Source organism: Aulostomus chinensis, chromosome 10 (genome assembly GCF_037954235.1).
Source record: "Aulostomus chinensis isolate RoL2024-O1b breed Wild chromosome 10, RoL_Achi_v1.0, whole genome shotgun sequence".
NCBI classification, from domain to species: domain Eukaryota; kingdom Metazoa; phylum Chordata; class Actinopteri; order Syngnathiformes; family Aulostomidae; genus Aulostomus; species Aulostomus chinensis.
In genome coordinates, this window is record NC_141329.1 from 8,618,096 (window position 1) to 8,638,398 (window position 20,303).

The 20,303-nt window shown below is 40.0% G+C and overlaps 1 protein-coding gene across 3 annotated transcripts in view; it reads left to right on the forward strand.

The window, feature by feature from the left end:
• lsamp (limbic system associated membrane protein) overlaps positions 1–20,303 on the forward strand; it is a 455,226-nt gene that overhangs the window by 432,827 nt on the left and 2,096 nt on the right. For all 3 annotated transcript variants that reach the window (XM_086215878.1, XM_086215877.1, XM_086215879.1), the window contains 3 exons: positions 4,737–4,868; positions 6,803–6,923; positions 18,692–18,840. In XM_086215878.1, coding sequence (XP_086072004.1) covers positions 4,737–4,868; positions 6,803–6,923; positions 18,692–18,840 — 402 coding nt within the window. The remainder of the gene's footprint in view (positions 1–4,736; positions 4,869–6,802; positions 6,924–18,691; positions 18,841–20,303) is intronic.

The following is a 20,303-nucleotide window of genomic DNA, read 5'->3' on the forward strand; positions in this document are numbered from 1 at the left end:
TGGAAAAAGACAGCAATTACACACATTGTCTTTCCAGCGTTGCTCGCGGCATCATGCATGGCAAATTAGACAATGTCAGGAATACAAATTGAGCTTGACGACCACGTAGAGGTGAAAGGCAAGTTTAACAGGAACCTATTTCATTTTTTTAAAAAAACAAAACAGAAACAGAACCAGCAACTTTGCTGTCTCAAGGGTTTTCATGGACAGTAATATATTATTTTTCAGTGCTTTATTTAGGAATAGGGCTTCCAATCACTAAGCCTTACAAAGGTTATTTAGGATTCCAGTAGGCTGACTATACATCCCTCTGCAGTATCCAATGAATTCTTTACTTCTAAACTTAGGTATGCAGCCCAGAATACATTATGAATGAATACATGCACCAAATTTGCATAATTGCATCCATCATTTTCATGGCGAGATGCACCCATATGACAAATCACTGTACATTTTATATTTTGACAAGCAGCAGTTTACCTAAAATTTCAGTGGTCAGAAAACACAAGCATGCAAGCATGAGTTTCTCGTGTTTTTCTATCTGAGTAAAAAGTAGATGCCACATGTTTTCTCAAATGAATTCTATTGTTAGTCTAGCTGAAGGCTAACTGGCACCTGTATGCCCCCACTCCAAATATACCAGGAGAAAGGCTGGAGAAATACACGTGCAACATGGAAATGTGATCTAAGGTCCAAGCAATGTGTGTGTGTGTGTGTGTGTGTGTGTGTGTGTGTGTGTGTGTGTTAAAAACACCACACTGTGGCTCTGGGGTCATGGATGCTACAGACAAACATTGTAATTTACAGCAGGAGTTGATTGCGTGTCTTGTTCGAGTCCTTTTTATACCACAGTATTTTCTAACATTGTTGGACCAAAATTGTGTTTGTAGTCTTTCCTAACAAAGTGTTTTTGTGCCTAAACCTCACCTGACGTTATCATAAGACATTTTCCAAATGTGGATGTCATGTCAAGAAGTTGTTGTTATTGTATAACAATAAAAATAAGTGCTCTAAATAATATCGGATATCCATAGTGGGTTAAGGGGTTTTATGTGTCACCTTCCTCTAGGATTTACTTTTTCATGTTTAAATGGCCCTGGCAAATACTTTTAATAAAAGCCACCACCATGCTGATGCAGGGTTGAGGTCGCAGTGCAGCGTCTGCCGGCTACGTGTAGTTTGTAGCATCAAATGATTTAGCAAGCCAGTAGTCTGGTGCCTCTCCATGTGTGATGCATTACATGTAGAAGTGTATCCTTGGATGGGTGAATGCAGCCACCCTTATCTAGTGAGTAGGTTAACTCACCGCTGAGCCACAATTTAAGCTACCTGCGACCAGCTCACTCAGGCCAGACAACCTCTCTGGAGCAATTCTGCAGACGCACTCAGCCAGCTTGTTCCTTGGTGTGAGTTGATCAAGTGTGCATGCACAGCGACAGCTCATGGTGTGTAAAGGCTTCCATTTTCTTTTTTCTTGTGTGTGGACTGTTTTGCCTTCACTCACTCCTGGTATGTGATCAATCTAAGACCAACAAAACAAAAACAAAAACTGTTGCCAGGTGTGTCTCCTGGCGGCTAATGAGCCGGTGACACTACCAACCCTATACTTCCTAGACCCCTGACACAAACCTTAAAAATAACCCATTTATTTGTATGAAATCTGGTGGCATGGTTACGATGCGATGGAAAATGTGACTGAAGAGGCTTTAAATCAGCAATTTATCAGTTAGTAAAGCTAAAAATCTTCCTCTGTTGATCATGAGAAATGTTAGTGTGAGCCACAGTAGCAGCCTGGCTAAGAAAAAAACCTCTTTGTCCTTTACTTGCTGTCCTCTTCTCTGCCATTCTCTCATCTTTATCCAGATTAGCATTGAAATACAGATATAATGTAATGTAATTCGGGGTTCATGGGGCTTCTCTAATGTGCATACTTTGAATCAGTCACCGCCCTCGCTGTCCCCTGGAAACCTTCAAGGTGTCTTCGCCCCAGTCCATGCATGCTTCACACTCACCATGAAGACATTAAGCCTCCACACACCAGCATCTGCAAACACATGCACACATGTATGCACCTTAATCAATTCCCTGTAGACCAGATTAACCAATCTGTCTTGATTAGGCTTCATTAAATAGATAACACACATCACATGCAGTAGGTGATATTCTCCTGTGCACGTGTGTGTGTGTGTGTGTGTGTGTGTGTGTGTGTGTGAGTGTGAGTGTGTGTAGGGCCAGCCTGAAGCATAAGCAAACTAAGCGGCTGCTTGGGGTCGAGTGGGGTTTTTTTTGTGCTTTTTTTTGTTTGTTTGTTTGTTTTAAAACATATTAAATATCTCAGAGAAGTGACAGCATAATTTAATGAATGAAAGAATAATTCAATACAAGAAAATTCTGATTTCATGATCAATATACATATATATGGTACTTGCCATAGTTTTAGTCATTATTATTTTTCATTTTAACTTCAGTAAACCACACTTAGTTACAGTATCAGGCTGGTTTGGTGTAAATAACAACTATGTTAATACAGGGGTCTACCAAGGGCCAGAAGTCTAGAGGGGAGCCCCAAACATTTTTGGCATGTGAGAAATTCAGGGATAATGAATGAGCCTTCCAGGCCCAAGAGGTCAAAGGGCCCAAGCCAAGTCATACCTCAATTAGTCAAAAGCAAAATGCTGTGAATCTGAACAAATTTAGGTATTGCCCTTCTCCTGCTGGCCAGCTCAAAAATGCACCAAAATACAAGAAATCACATTACCATATTCCGAATTTTATGGGGGTGGACCCCCAGACCCCTGATCCAGTTTCCACCCACTCTTGAACAAAGGGCACCATTGTTTCTTTATGCATCTGTGGCCTGGCTGACAGTAGTTCACCATCCGTTTGCATTAATACGTGAAAATAGTGTGATTGTAGTGTGAAATTTGTGTCAATAATCATCAAGCACAGTTTACTCTGCGTGGTGATGGTGGTGTTGGGGGGGGGGGGGGGGGGCAAAATCAAATTCTGCTTAGGGCCCCCTTAAGGCCTGGCTGGCAAAGACTCGTGAAACACTGCATTGTCATTAATTGTTCCTTGGGACAATAAATCATGTTTCATTCACTCTTTATGATTTAGCAGCTGACTGCACACACACCAGGTGAGATTACCGACAGTTCAATTGTCCGCTTAAACAAATTGAGCCCCGTCTTCTCATCTCTCATTTAAATTCTCTGCCCTCCTCCAGTCTATCTTCTCTATTCTTTGATCTTAGCAGTCACCTGTTTTGCTCTCTCTCTCTCTCTCTCTCTCTCTCTCTCTCTCTCTCTCTCTCCTTATTCAGCACCAAACCAATAGCCCTGAAGAAGAGATTGAGCTTCAATGGAATTTCCATGGCAACAGATTTTCAATCATACCTCTCCAATCATGTTGCCCCAGCAGTTCATCCAGGGAAAGCTGAATATGATCTGGTTTAGACTTTGATCATGATCTCACTGATCTTTCAATCATGGCGATATATTAGTCTATCAGCTGACCTCTGTCTCCATCACAGACTCCATTTGAACGATGTGGATATTTCACTTTCAAACAGCGAGACCAGTTCTGTTGATGTTTGGGGTTAGAGCTTGGTAGAAGGTCTTGTGAGCTCTATGGCATGAAGTGGCACAGTGTGTGTGTGTGTGTGTGTGTGTGTGTGTGTGTGTGTGTGTGTGTGTGTGTGTGTGTATGCGTGTATGCGCGCGTGTGTTTTGACCAAAGCAGAACAGCTTTTTTTTCTATCATGGGTGCAGCACTTTGGTTTCACCAGTCCTGCAGCTCCTTTTTTGAAACATGATTTTGATTTACTGTTGTAACAAAGTCCATTCCTTCCTTCACCACATAGATCTTCTCCTCGCAATTTAATTTCACAGCCAAGATTACATCACTCCTTATTTTCCTAGATTAAGGGAAGTATCAGTCGATTTTATTACATCTGCCAGGTCCTCTGAGGCTCCCTCTCTCATACAGAGCAGATAATTGTATCTTTCTGAGAAATACCTAGAGATGAACCCCGCTGGTACACCCCGTACAAGCAGATGATTCCTCATGATGCTTTTGCAATTCCCAATTATTTCCTTTCTGATCAGATTTAAATGTGGAATGCAAATACAAGTCAAAGAAAATGCTGTGTCTACACACGGGCTATTATCATATACAGCATGATTACTTCTGTGTCAAATACATTTTAATGGCACACTGGTATCACAAATGATGATATCACCCCAAAGGTCCCAGCAGATGTGAAAAAAGATTAACACGACAACACGGCAAAGAATGTGCCATTGCTCTTCCTGACCCTTGTGAAAATCTTTAATAAGACATAGCTGATCTTTTCGAGTGTGACACCGTGTTAGAGCAGTGTGTACATGGCTAATTAGCTGGATCTCTCATTAAACATTTAGTCTGATATCCGTCTGACAGTCTCTGTGGTTTCCTTGTGCTTGTAGGTTTTGTTTTGTTTTGTTTTTTTTTGGTTTGTTTTCTTCTGACATTTACAGATATAATTCCTCTGTTAATTGAGGCTGTCAGACAAACTCATATGAAACTGTTTAACAAGGTGTTGAGTATCAGATTACGTCAAAATTTGCATAATCTCCTTTGTATTGGAGTGTAAATGTCGGGGCATGTTTTGGTTCAAATTGCTGTAAATTATTTATCTGTCTACTCCTTCGATCAAATACTCATCCCATCTTTTTTTTTTCTCTCTTTCTCTACAGCAGAGCCGCTGGATGGAGAGGAGTACCTGGACATTATAGGTATCATGAGAAACCAAGCAGGTCGCTATGAATGCAAGGCCAGTAATGATGTGGCCACACCGGATGTCAAATATGTCAACGTGATTGTTAACTGTAAGTAATCACAGACCACAAAACACTCACTGGCCAGGTGTTCATGTCATGCAAACCTGTACTATGGCCACTCGTCACATGATGTGGGTCAGAAACAGAAAGCACCAGAAGCTGACGGCAAATTGCTGCATTCACCCGTTTTTTTGTTCTCAGAGCTGCGGGGTCATTTTCCTCAGGTGGAATGCATATTAAAGCTGTCCCCTCTTGAGAAAATATCCAAGTATCAGTGTTGTTCTTTTTTTGTGAAAACTCAAAATGGAGCTGTAGAGAGGCAAGACGTCATCCCTAACCACACGACCTTCTAGAGAGGATACACACTGACAAACAATTTTCTAAACAGTGGCGCCAAGCTCCTGCTGTACACCCCAGATGTCTCACCAGCAGTTCATTTATTGCAGCTGTGCATGCACTGCTCAGAGAAATGACAAGAAAAGTTGAAGGATACGGCTTCACGAAAGCTATTCTCAATATCTCCTCACCTCTGCTAATAGTAACAGCTAAAGCGTTGATGCGGAGGGGGAGTCCGCTTGCATCCGAGATACGATTTTCCTTCGTAGTATTTTATAAAGTTAGTATATACATTTTCTTTAATCATACATAAGGCAGCTGATCTCTCAATGATGAGTCACTCCGCCGTTTGTCATCTGCCATGTTGAAAGACTGACTCCCTGTAAATTATGGTGGACACTGATTTAATGTTCTGTCGGTGTTTGTGTTATTCATCAAATTGCTCTGAAAGGGATTCCAACAACATCATTCAACTCTGTCATTATTAGAGCTTGGGTTGAGTTAGAAGGGTTTTTAAAACGATACCTTTATCATTATTTTTAATGTTATCAATTTGGCCCTTCAAACTTTTTTTTTTTCCCTGTTTTGGTTGATACAGTCAGAAAGGTAATAATACTATTTTAAGTTTTATATTGAGTTTTTAGTGGGTGGACCTGTTGTACTGGCATGGAGTGCATTATATTAAAAGGATTTTTGCCCTCTCATGTATGTAAATGAAGTGGACAAAATATCAAAAACACTTCTTGTGTGATCAGCCATGTGAAATACAACACCAATAATAAATATGTAGTTAAATGAAAGGCAGAGTTTATGAGAGAGGCCTGTATTGAATCACATTAGATTGTACAAGTGTACCTAATGAAGTGGATGTTGAGTGGTGTATATTCTAAATGGAACGCCGATCAGTAAAAGCATACAAAAGTCAAGATTGAGTATAAACATGCAGAACACAGTGAGGCCGAGAGTGAAAGTCTGCATCTTCAAAGTTTCCGAGCACCCTTCAGTTCTCTCATCATGAATCCAGGCAGACAGAGATAGATCTTTGATTGCAACTTTGCCATTTCCAGAGTAATTTTCTTGCACTACATCATCATTTGAGAGACACTTAAAATTTCAGAAGATAGCCAAATTGCATCTTTTCAGTGGTGTGTGGAAGATGTGATGAATGGCATGCATAGTCTTTCAATGTAATTTATGGCAATTCTTTTATTTTATATTTAATTACAAATGAAAGGGGGCCCGTTCATGGATTTTGTTGTGTATGTAGGATCGATGCTGAATTTGTTTCTTATCTACAGTTCCATCTGCATTTATTGTGCTGTTACTTCAAAGAGCCAGTAAATGGACTAAATTTTTAAAAACATGTAACACGCAGAACAACCTTTTGAAAAATACTTCATTTTATTCAAGCTTTTTTTTTTTTTTTGGATTATTTGTACATTTGCTTTTATGTGAAGTTCAATGTGAAGAATTTTGTCAGCCTTTGAAAGACCTCTATAGAGACCTTATTACGGTACAGACTACATAAGAAATGATAAAAGGCAATCTTAAGTGCCTCAAAGAAATGCCGGTAAGCTTGATTTTGCCGTATGTAAGATGTGGTTTGGTTCCTGACTTTAAAATGTAAATGTTGTGTGACTCTGCAGACCCTCCGACAATAAAGAAAGCCCAGAGCTCAGAGGCCCAGGTGGGCCGCATGGGGACGCTGCAGTGTGAAGCCACCGCTGTGCCCACACCAGAGTTTGAATGGTACAGAGATGAAAAAAGGTAAAAGCTGATTCATGTGTACCCGAGGCAATTCTCACAACAACCACTCCTCTTTCCTCAGTGAGAATTACATCATGTAAAAAAATCGGTTCGATGGCAAGAGTTCGATCAATTTTTCAGTTCTTCGCTTTGGAGAACACTCATAGATCAAACGACAACGGACAACATGTCACTGGCAGTTTGTTTTGCCCGCTTTAACCCAATCATAGGCTGGGAGACATAGATAAAACACATGAGCCGTATACAGTCAGTATAGAAAACATTTATATAGCACAAGTGACAACTCTCCTTTATCACGAACTGTAAGACGGATCCAGCAGGACAGGAAGCCTCGTTCTCTGGAGCCACTTTATTACGCCTTAATCTCTTCGAGTGCTTCCAGAATAGAAAAATTTGCCTCCCCTACAACACCAACAACAAAGTCTTCCAGAAAAGTCTGACGTGCTTTTACAGAACAAGACTTACAACAGTTTGTGGAAGTCACTTGAGTCTCAGTGCTAATCATGGTAGCCTACATGTCTGTCTAATTTGGGACATTGCTGTATTTTGCTGGTGATCTGCTTATGATGAACTGATGAAATAAGCTTGACTTGATGTCACCAAACAAATATAAGAAGAAGGACTAAAGTAATGAGTTCACTCACGCATGAATGCCGCAGATATAAAGAGGCTTTGCTGCTTAAGACCAATGAATCCCATTGGGTTCTTTTCATTTTCATGTTCAGGTTGCCTGCCCAAATCAGAGTTCTGAAAATTCCAGGTTATATCCAGATTGATTTTGGAGCAACTAGATTACCAAAACAAGATGAAATCCAAATTTTCTAAATATCATCAAAACCATATTTGGAGGTGGTTTTATGTCTTATTTGAAGCTGATTTCTGGAATGTCTCCACAACCGAATAGAATTTGAAAATATCTTTTTTTTTTTCGTCACTGGCATCCTGTTTGCCCACAAATATTGGTCACATTAAATCGGTGTCCTATCGACCCACTGGGGATGTCTACATCAAATCTGATCTCATCACTTGCAAACATTAGTGTAGAGAGAAAAGGTTATTTTTTGATTTTATGAATCAGGTTTGCCCGCAGTCGAAACAAGGCCTAAGAGTTTACAGTCTCTTTAGTGTCTGTGTGATACTGGTACAGTTATTATTCTATTATTAACGCTCAGAGAGCATCCGCTGAGCCAGTGACAAAAACTAGCTAGCTACCTTCAAATTGCATTTGAATTTGAAGTGGGAGTGGCTTATCCTGTCATGGAATAAATAATGAGATATTTGATTCGATCAAGATTCCACCGGCTGATCAAAAAGGACGAGGTAACTTGATTGTTTGGCTTAAACTAAACGTCAACCTACCGGTCGTGAATGAGGTTTGGTTATCTAGGAGTCATCTGTTCACAGGGCACAATAGCCCGCAAAATGCCACGTCAGTGACGCTAAGAAAAGAGACATCAGTACCAGTAAAGCACACCTTTGCGTGTCATATTTCTTGATTGAACACTATGCCAATATAAGACTTGGATGAATTTGAGTATTTTTTTTTTGTCCATTGTTGTCCATTTTCGATTTCATCATTTAATGAAACGGTTCAGGTCTGGTGCTTTTCTTGCTTTATCCTGACCTGAGTCCTCTTCCACTCTCGCAGCAGCGTCATCCCCGGATTCCCGATGCCACGAGAGATCCTTGTCATCTCACCGAGTGACTAGGACAGATCTCGATGTCAAATCTGCTCTCGCGTTGCTTCCATTGTACTATTTCAGTGTTAATTTTGTGACATCATCTCAGTGGATTGATAATGACTTATCATCCACTTAATCGCACAGGAACTTTATCCCATTGTTAACTGAACACTGCAGCGAAGACAAGGAGAATAGATCAGGTGCCTCCTCGAATGCAATTTAAATATAGTCGCTGAAAATCTCAGTAATCCATCAGCACCACAGTGCTTCCAAGAAAAATCAGACTCCCCGCTGTGCTTTCACTTGAGAAGTTACAATTTGTGTGACCAGAAACCAATATTAATTGGATAGCTCTCAATTTAAGTACCATACCTGTCTGGAAAACCCTCGAAGAGGATCGAAGTGTAATGACATTCAACGGAATTGAGAACCCAGTCTTGCCATCTCTAATAACCAGAGATTCCCTTCAGCTAAGTGAAAGTAACACCTGAATGAGTTCTGGAATCAAATGCTTGGATGGAAAATGCAAATGATTAAGAAAATTGCACAGATGGCCTCTGGGATGATTCTGGCTGCCCTCTGATCGGCTGACATCCAGCCAGATCATCTGTCTACTGGCCACAATTGATCTAAATGCGCAAGTACTATACCAATAATTTTGTGGTACGAAATGCTGAGGATTTTTTAGTTTAGCTAGGGTTAAAAAAATTTGGGAAAATTTCAAAACTGGAAACTGTGCTTGAATTAATGGCATTTAATGAAAATATACTGGAAATTTTGGCAGTAATTTATACCGACTGTAGGGTATTTACTTGTCATACTGTAAATGTACATAAATAGTGTAAAAATATTTTATTCTGATAAGCAATACAAATATTTGTGATATACATATTTAAAATGACATGTCTGACTCCATCTGTTTGAGTAGAACAAAGAAAAAGTGAATTTAATTAAATTTTCTTCCTGGACTTTATCAACATACTTCTCCCTGTCCGTTTCCTCAACATGGGGTTGCTGCTAATTCCCATATTAATTCCAATTCCAAACTCCCATTACTACCCATATATTAAAAAGTTGAATTCTCAAACCTGAATTGAAAATTTCAGGCTCTTTTCACCTCTTAGAACTGTGCAGCAAGTTTTTTTACAGCAGGGTTTCCAAGTAAACTAGGAGAACATTGTGACAGAGCTCCTGCACCAGACACATCAAGATCAGGCCCTTTTTTTTTTTTTTTTTTGTCTCACTTTAAATTGTATTTGAACCAGATATGAGCTGGCACAAATGTTGCCCCAGTATCAGCTGAATTTATTTTGCTACCGATCATCGTGAGCCTCAATTTTAAACCCAAACGGCTGCAGTAAAAGTTTGGTGAAGATGGGGAGAGAAATATTGGATGCGTGTCACAAGTATTATCACAGATATGGTCTCTAAAGTAATAGGCCTATCACACCAGTGCTTGAAAAGAAAGATTTATGATCATTGGAATATTTTGCATTATCTGCTGTTTCCAACCCCCGTATGTCTCAGTTGTTTTGTCCCCTGGAGGATTCTGGCGATGTGCCTGTTCATGGTCGCCTCTCCCTCTCTGCCAGCTAAAAGTGTTATTGCAGTTTCTCCTTGGATGATGATGTTAATGCACCATAATAATATCACTTATCCTTGCTTGGCTAATTTTATAGTTCAGTCCCCAAGAATCAAAGCTAATGCGCTCGGTTTAGTCTCTCACTTGCTTGTTAATACGGGGTGGTCTTCATATGTTTCTCTCTTAATCAATTTAATCTCAGTAGCACACTGTTTGTCAGGGGACATGCAACATAGAAATCTTCTCATAAACCAACAAGAAAAGATGTTACTGTGCTCCGTCAAGCTTGCAAAAGTTACCACTTAAAATCAATGGCGATGTTTGTCATTATTCTTCCTTGACCTCTGTCAGGAGTTTTCTCATTTTCAGCCAACAACTGTTATTTTCACCAGATGGAATGTCAACTGCTGCTGTCATATTTTATCAGTTGACTCTAGATTTGAAGGTTAGTTCTCTGAGTTAATTAAAACACTGACACCGGGTGACTTTTGCAAATTTCTAGTTTGCTTTAAAAGTAAAATGTGCAGCAGGCGTCATAAATATGTATACACATGAAGGCTTAGCTTCATGCTAAAGACTGCAGCTGCTTGTCCAGCCAAAACTCCAAATTTGAACAACTGTAGGTGTTCAAATAAATAAGCACCATTCTTTATTATTCAGTATAAGACAGAATTGATGACAAAAGGTCAAACTGTTGAACATGCCAGCATGAAACTTGCCCCAAACACAAAGAAAAGTAACATTTACGGTATTTATAAACCACTTCTCACATAGAGAACTCACAAAGTGCTTATACACGAGGAAGAAAAACCCCCAAAAATGTGACGTTCCATAAAGTGAAATTAAGTAAACACAGAAAAACACTGGACGCCTGTTTTAACTGAAACAGTCTCAACTGCTTATTAAAAATGTCCACAGAGGGTACAGCTCTCAAATCCTGTGGAAGGGCGTTCCACTATCAACTCAGGTTCTCTCTCACTTTGCCTGGTACAGGGGACAAGCAATAGGCCCTGGTCAGCAGACCTCGTGGCCTGCTATGAGCATGAATGTGGGATTTATGTCATACTCATCCAAATGGGTCATTTAGTAGTTTGCTGTTTACTTTTGTGACAGTGTCTTCTTTATGTAGCTGTTTTTTATTCAGCTAATGTATTAATATATTAGTAATATTAGAACAGGGTCTACTGTGCTCATGCAGGCTAATGCTTTGCTGTTAATTGGAACTCAAAGTCATATGCTGACAGCTGCAAAATGAACAATGATGAGCAATTACATTTAGTAACACAGTTATGTTAATTTCATGTCTACATTTCAAGTCAAACATCAAAAGCCAACAGTAAGCTGTTACCAACTCTGTTCAGTGTGGTTTGTGCTAATGGGGTTAGCATACATACCTGTCAAAAATGGCCGAATCAGTAGTGTCTGAATGAACATGTACTGAAGCGACAGAGACAAATGAAACCCTTCTTGATTCCCAGCTGCCTTAAATCCAATAAGTACTTGACAATGCTGCTTATTAGTCGTGATCATCTTTCACCCAAACCCTTCCCAAAAGCTTGCAAGCCTGAACATGGAGTCCTGGCTTCTGTCTCCTGATGTGATTAAATCTTGAAGAAATTCAACGTTTGTTAACTCTTTTGAACTGTCTGTTAAAAAATACCTTTTTTTTCTTTCTTTTTTTTTTAATTCTGGCACCCTGAAGAGACTTCAATGTTTACATATTTTTTTTTGGGGGGGGGGGATGCACAAATCATTTTTCACCTTGAACCAAATGTTAACCCATAGATATAGTTTCACATTTGTATAGCACTTTTCAAGGAACCCAAAGGCCATAGGGAGCCACAGTTAGTGCACATCTGGACTTCAATTTAAGATCACTTTAACTTAAGTAAATGAACGGTGATGCATTCATTGCCTGATCATGTTGGCTGTGGAAAAGTCAAATATCAGGCTTGTAGGTGCAAAGCTGAAACTTGCTAATAATGTAACACATTTACAAACCTGCTGGTGAATCCACACCCCTTAAAACAGATGAAAAGTGAGTACACTGGGAGACTTATTTGGAAAATTGTATCGTCGCTTCTTCTGGGGTGGCATGGCTTGGAGGTAGAGTGGCCGTCTAGAAACCAAAGGGTCGCTGGTTCAATCCTCGCTTCCTCCGGTGACCATGTTGAAGTATCCTTGAGCGAGATACTGAGCCCCCTTTCATTACACAAACGCTCTTTATTAATTGCTGCATATTTTGAAAGTGAAATTGACTTTTGCTGAAGTTTCTGGATTAATCTCCCGTTTGTATTAAATCTGCTTTAATCTATTCCTTTAACAGCACTTTGACAAACAAACCAACTTGTCATCTTTCATGTTGTAATTACAGGTACCTCTCAAAAGCAGGATTTAGCAGGGTCTCATTGTATTAGACACTGATTGTTTTCTTTAATCCCCTGGAATAATTTGGCGCTCCCTAGATCAACAAATCTAAAACAAAAGTTAGTGCAAAAATTATTCCGAGTACTGTGTGTTTATATTTTATTTGTGTGACAATCCCTATGTTTTTATTCTTTATCGCAGGAATTCAGGGGTTCACTGAATTTACTTACTGTCTTCTTGATATTTATATATTTTTTGTGAGGGAACAAAGAAAGAGAAAAGGGGAATATATCTGATTATATAAGTAGAATAACAAGAAACCAAAATAAGATAATTGAGAGGAGAGGAACAAGGAAGTCAACCCTCCACATTCATGCAAATCTCGGTTCGTTTTGATAATTTCCAGCTTTGCTAAATTCAGCTCTCTTTGAAGAGGACTGAGAAACATTTCTGGTCCAGTTATGTGTTGCCAAGTTTACAGAGCATCACTCTCGCCTTCTCAAATAAACCAAACTGTAGAAGTAAACACTACAGAATGTGAACAAACTGCTTGGCTCGTGTTGATGAGCACATCCTGCGCTGCTGCGCTCCCTCCTCTTCTTCTTCTCTCTTACCCTCATCGCCTACCATAACCCTCTGCACCCTGGTTCAGTCCTCACATCCAATTGATGGACCTCGGCTGATGAAACATAACCCATCCTTTGAAACGTAAATGAATTGACAACGTGTTTGACTTCACCAGGATCAGAAAGAGTCCACAGTGCTCAGAGATCAAATTACTATTCAAAGGATCAGCACTCATAAAGTAGATGGACAGTTGTTCCGACTTCAGGACCTTATTTCTGTTTCTGTTCGCTGGCTCTGAATGATGAAATTCAAGTCAATCATTCAACGCTGGTCCCATTAAATGTTTTTCAAATGATTCTCTAATCCTGAAGGAGAAGCAGCAATTCACTCTCATTAACGTCATCTCACATTACTTGCACTTGGAGGATCGAGCGATGTCAATCTGAAGACGCATCTTTTTTGAAGGAGTGTATTATTGCTGCTCTTCGTGAATTAAATCTTTTAATCCATGTTCCTATCCGAAGTGAGCTGTCAGGTCGTGTGCTGTTGTGTTGTCAGCTGCGACCAGGCTGTCATAGCCACTGCACCACTTTCAATCATCTTCAGGTTACAAGTCTCAGCAGGGCCCTCCACTTGATTTTCATTTATCATCAGCAGGGCCGGCGTTGTGCATCTGTGGCCCCGAGCAGGAAGAGTTAGTGAGCTCTGCTTTGCAGGTGACAGAGAGAGAGTGGTTATATATACAATCAGCGACTCAACTCTTCCTTTATTTTAAAATGGCATCTGTTTCGCTAGTTAAAAAAAAAACAACAACTTTAAAAGATTGTCATTTGGTTTAGTTACATACACAAAGTGGATGAACCATTTTTACTTGTGAAAAGAGAACAGAAACATAGTGGTTCTATGTAGACCATCTATCCTCATGTGAGGTTCAGGGCTAATGTAACAATCTATAGTGAAATCCCCCAACACTCGTTTCACGTCTGTGGTTAGCGTCACACACGCCAGTACACTTGGGTTCCTCATGCAAGTCTAAGTCAGCTCTATGTGCAGCAACCTGTGACAGGGATTAGAAAATAGTCACAATGTGCGACATCACAACATCTTTTCATTTAATTGAGCGGCCACATTATATGTCTGACTTCTTCCTTCAGTCCAGTGGAGGGGTCGTTTATGTCATGCTGCCATCCTTGTGCAAATCACTGAGCAGGAAAGGAGGCGACCTGAGTCATCCCATAGTCTGTATCTTTCTGATTTTATTTGTATCACAACTCACCTCTGCCCCCGGCTTCCTCTACCTCTGCTGCTCATCTGGCTGCGCTGCTGCACTGTAGTAGCGGTATGGTTTTTCTGTCGTAGAGAGACTCACACAGGCCTGCTGCTGCTGTGATTTGTACCCCTAGACCGCGACATTGTAGTCGCGCTGTGTATTTTGTGGGTTCTAGTGGTTCGTTTAGTTTAGTATTCTGGAGTAAACCTCGGACACTCAGGGCAGGTAATTAGACGCATTTCACTTAACACCCATCCCAGCTCTTGGAACACACCCAGTTTGTTCATTTTGTATTAGTTTTGTTAGGTTTAGACTAAACCTAACAAAACTAATACAAAAAAGTACAAAAGTGCACAAGGAGTGTCATCACTAAACCGTATAGTGATGACACTCCTTGTGTACTTTTTTATATCTGCTGGGTTAGTTTTGGTAGGATTTGTTCATTGATTTAATATACTTACAGGTAAATAAACTTTTGATTTGTTATATTTGGCTCTTCGAGTGACATCTTTTGCCCTGAGTTCTGTTGCACTGTGTTAAACTTTATCAGTTTACTCATTTAATACTTTTAATTCCATTCCAAACATTCCACCTGGGTTGCTTTTGTTGCGTCCCTTTCCTTGACCGAGCTGCTAAGAAGTAGTGGTGTTGTGTCATTAAATATTATGTCAAACTAAAGTTAACGTTCTTTCTTATAATTAATTTGGACTTCCCTTTTTTTCGGATCCTTTTACTCAGGAGGTCCATCTCTTTGAGACTCTGCTCATCACCCTTAAAAGGCCTACCACATTATATGGAGGTGCTAACCAACTTTGGAAGCTCCCACGTGCTACAGAATCAAATCTGTCCCACTTATGATTTCTCTGGTCTTTCATATGTACCAGCCTGAAACCGCAGCATGCACACTGCATGCCCTCCACAAAATAGAAGGGTCAAGTCATTTCCTGTGTGGGATTTAATGTTACAGTGCTTCTGAGATGGACTAATAGTATACTATTAGTAGACCTCTGCTGCCCTCTGCCTGTGAAGAAGCATGCAAAAGCACAACATATTAATAGTGAGAACACTTGGAAAACTTCCCTCTAAAAAGGTAAACATGCACAGCTTCTGCCAACTTTCCTGATAATGTATTCCAGTCTATTATGCCAGATGAAGACATTGGCACAGACGCAGGCATGTTTGAGAACGAACCTGAAATCAAAGTGCGAAAGGTTGCGAGCTGCGTACATCTTTGTGCCAACACGTTCAATTTAAAATGCGAAGCCAAATGTTGGTTAATGATAATAATAAAGTAGAGCTGAGATCCTCCCCCCACCAGTTTTCTGTCCTTGAGCATTTGGAGTTATGTCCTCCTTGCCAATAAAGGTAAAGTCCTAGAACTGTGAACCCAGTAGAGATATATATCTATACGCGTTTATTCCCCCTGCTACTGCATTACAATCATGCACTATAATCTATAGTCAAGATTGGTTGGTTGGTCTCAGCTCCCTGTGGTGCTGTGCATTATCTGGGTCTCTCATGCTATTTGGGCTGGCAGCCCTTTTTTATAGTGCAGTCACTTCTCATGAAGACACACTAGACAATATACGTGCTGCTGGTCTTATCACGGGAAAGGGGGGTTGTGTTTAGATGGAGTGGGTACACTGTTGGTGCACACACACAAACCCTTCTCCCTTGAGCCTCTCTCCTTCTCTCTCATACACACACAAATACACGCACTGTTCCCAAGGTGTCCCTAGAGGAAGGACCTTGCAACTTTATCTGTTTTCCTGCTCCCCAGTTGGCCAGATTATGCCGTACCATGATATGCGTTTTCCTTTTTATGTTAATACTCCCTATCAGGCAAGTATGTGTCAGCATAAACGTCTCGCTCCCCTGCTCAAATTCTGCTCACTACAGTACCCAGACTTAAGTAGGATTAAGTTGAGGCCCCTTAAATGAACTTCACCTCATTGGTGATACGAAGGGCTCAATCAGCCAGAACATGCAGAATCCATTATGTGTGCTGTGTTATTAAAATACTTATTTGGCTGCGATGATGGGGGCAACAGTTCATCGGCGAGGTATACACTCTGAGTCAGCAAATTTTATTGATTACTTTACTTTGAATGGGCTTCAAGGTTGACATAATTGATTGTCAGACGTTTGGTGGTCATTAGGGCCCCTCAAGTGCAGCATACTAAATCTTTCATTAGAACAGGGGATTGCAATGATCCTATTGCATTTTTCAGTAACTGCTCTTATGAGGGAAAGCCAGTTTGTTAAGTTTGTAGAGATGAATTAAAGCAATATTTCAAGCAACACGGTAATATGGTCCGCTCTTTTCAGTCTCTTTTGGTTGTTTTGTCAGGTTGTTTCAGTCCCTCAAACCTGAAAATAACCCTAAAGGTCAAGGAATGCTTGCAGGGAAGCACAGCATTGTGTCAAACTCTTAATAAAAGACAGGCGCTTTATCCGCCGTCTTAAAAATGAAACCTCATGGACCTACACAGTCACATGACATAGTTACAATGACCCTGCCAAAATTATTATTATCATCAACTATATGCTTTGTTCACATACGGTAAGTACTGACATTTATTTTAACATTTCTGTAAAGCTTTTTTTTTTTTTTAGATTTAATGTTCAAGGTTTGTGTATTTGTTCAAACGTCTTCCAGGTTTTGCCTCCGAGGTGTTGCGAGCAGAAGCCTTCAGCTTTGCAGAGCCACACACACATACTGCATTAGCTGTGAAATTCATTCATTCATGAACTTAAAAATGTGCATAAAGTTCTGAGCTGTGCTGTGAAGAGACTGACAGAAACCCATTTAACATGTGACTATGTGGGAGACGGCTTTGAGATGTCACACCGCCGTTCAGAAAGCAGCTGAATCCTGTCAACTGCAATTTGGAACGTGTCTCTGTGTTATTAGCTTGATTATCGAGTCTGTTTCTACACCGAAAATAGGTCATTTCTCTTTGGTAAGGGGCTATTTCAGTAATAATCTGTTCATTAAGTTTTGTTCTTCCAGCCATTTCGGGGAAAGTACCCTTATTTACTATCCTCCCCCGAGTTAGACAAGAAGAGAGAGGTACTTTTCTCTCCTCTGTGTGTGCATGAGAGAGCTGAGACCCACGGAGACCAGGTGACCCTGAGTTAGCTCAGCACAGTGAATGGTCATGAATGGATGGGTCAGTATACCTCCATCAAAAGTCATCCAAGGTACTTTTTATAAAATAGTCTTTAAAATAGTCATTGATAGAGCAACAGTTTGCGTAAAATGTTCTATAGGTGGGAAAATACTGGAATAAAGTGCTGTACTTGATACAATAATGTGCTAAAAGTTGATGACGTAACATGAAACGTCAACAAGTTTAGTGTGCGTGGGTTTGTGTTAAAGAGGCTAAGCTTATCAAATAACTAGATACTAATCCATCAGTGTTGTGAATAATAATTCCTGCTTTTGTCTTTTTGAGGTATTTTTCTACAGTTACAAAGATATTGTGATTATTACGGATTTGCAGTATGGGTACACTATCATTACCTTGTACAAAATAGTACAAAGAATAAAAAGAATTAAATTGTTAGATAGTTTTATTTTAGTTTTAGCGCCTAAAACTTTGGCTAACCAAATAAAAGATGGTTCGATGATTGTGTTCTTGCTGTTAGAGCCACGTCTCTGTGGAACAGTCACCACCTCCTGCTGAAGCTCTAAACAAAAAACTAAAAGTCATCTCAACCAGTTTGCTTTTCCCTTGTGGGGGATTTTGATTCTTCAGTGTCCTTCATATGCTGCTAATCACTCTGTATTTGGATGCTATTTCTGCTTATTATGCGTTTCATGTATATTTTATGATTTCTAATGTATGTCTGATATCTTGTACAGCAATTTGTAACTTTGTTTTAAAGGGTGCTATTAAAATAAGCATTTACTTCCCAGAATAGCATCTGCTGCTGTTTGACTTTGTGAGAGAGGATTACTTCTATCTTGTCAACCTGATGTATTTGCATCAAAATACACAGAGGAATGTTACAAGAATATTTGCAGACATTGCTATGCTGTGGGGTCCATCCACTACCATTCATTGAGCTAAGCTAACCAGCGTTCAGCTGGTTTCTGTCAGAACGCACACACAGAGGAGAGAAGGATATGCAGTATATCCTCGTCTGGCTCTGGATGGCAAATAACATGTTTCTCTAAAAGCTGGCCTGATCCTTTAATGTTCAGTCCAAAATTTCACGAACTCCCTTACATTTTCACCTTCTCTCATTTTAATTACTTAAAACCATCTCCCTTTTATCTCTCTCTCCTCTGTAGGCTGTCCAATACCCAGGGCATCAATATCCAGATTCTTGGCTCTACCACTATGCTCATGATCTCTAGCGTCACTGAAGAGGATTATGGGAAATACACCTGTGTGGCCTCGAACCGACTGGGCGTCCAGAATGCCAGCCTTTTCCTCTATAGTGAGTATATTCAGTAGTTCTGAAGTTTTAATCCAAATAGTCTATTATTCCAACTATAAAATATAGTCCAGCCCCTCAGATATTGTATGAGGTCAAGTGTGAAACTTTACAATTTCACACTCGACAACACAGGCTCACATAAAGCACTGAACATGAAATATGTCAGCAAGTTTAAACTCACCCTGCTCTGTGTTTAAACAAGCCATCATTCAAATGATTGTGAGTTTCAAGGTGAATGTGAGCGTCTTTAAAGTGTTCGTTCTATTAACCCACTTTCACTGCGAAGCTCTTTCCTTCCCCACTGTGAAAGTCAGTGGGGAAGAAAGTCGCTGGAGTTTTGTTTGCTTTTCTGCGAGTAAGAACAGAAGGTAGTTTGAGAGCTCAAACCCTCCTGTGTAGTCATTGCCAGTCGTTTGGTTAAGGGCGCTCTCATTTTAGCGTGAGATTAATTAAACAGAGCCCCTCGTGGAAATACAGTGACTGGAGAGGAAAAAGTGACATTTAGTAAATGAGTAAGCTAACATTCATAGGTTTTTCAGGTCAATCTACTTCCAACGCTTTGAAAGTTTTAAAAGGTATCATGAGCTGTCAATCAAAACATAATGCTGTACCTTCGAAGGGATTTTGAAATGGCAGTGGTTCTATATTAATATCCCCACTGATATTACAGAGAAATCTATGTATCCCGTAGACCTCAAAGGTAATGTAATGTGTGACAGGTGATCGCAGTTGATTGAAATGTAATATAAGAGGAGCAAGGTTATGAATATTTAAATACACGATGTTTACTTTTGTCATTGTTGCGCTCACACATATTTGGGAGATTGAAACGTTAGCGCAGACTTTTACTTTCTCTTCCCTGTTTTGTTAATTGTGTGGAACTATTCCACACAAGAAAGACACACTTTCATTAATGGTTTTATTTGGATTCCAGTTGAGTCAAAAATTGAACGTTAAGTTTACCACATAACCATCACTGATAAGACGTTTGGTGTCATATCTGACGGGGCCATAGCTCCATCTACCTGACTCACTGCTTGCTTGCCTTTGCCTTGCCAGAGGCTCCTTTGTACTCTCGGCTTCCACGAGAGAGTCAATAGCATAATATGACCACAAGATGTCACCAAAAACCTCAGAAATCTGTTGTCCCCTATAGTTTTAGACAAATTCAGAAATTCTCAAAAGGGGGTGTTAACGCCAAGGAACACTTGGTGGTACAGTGAAGAGTTTGCAAGCAGCTTTTTAAAAAATCAATGAATTAACAAATATCAGATGATATCACCAGAAACACCATAACTCATTATGAAAACAATCTCTACAGGGATCGGCCTCACAATTAGCTAAATGAGCAACATGTTTTTCTATCGAAAATGAATGATGCTGCAAGCCTCATCACCAGATACAGCTTATCACTCTCTTTTTGAGGAGTGCAGTTTGGGAAAAGGACCTTCGTCTAACGATCT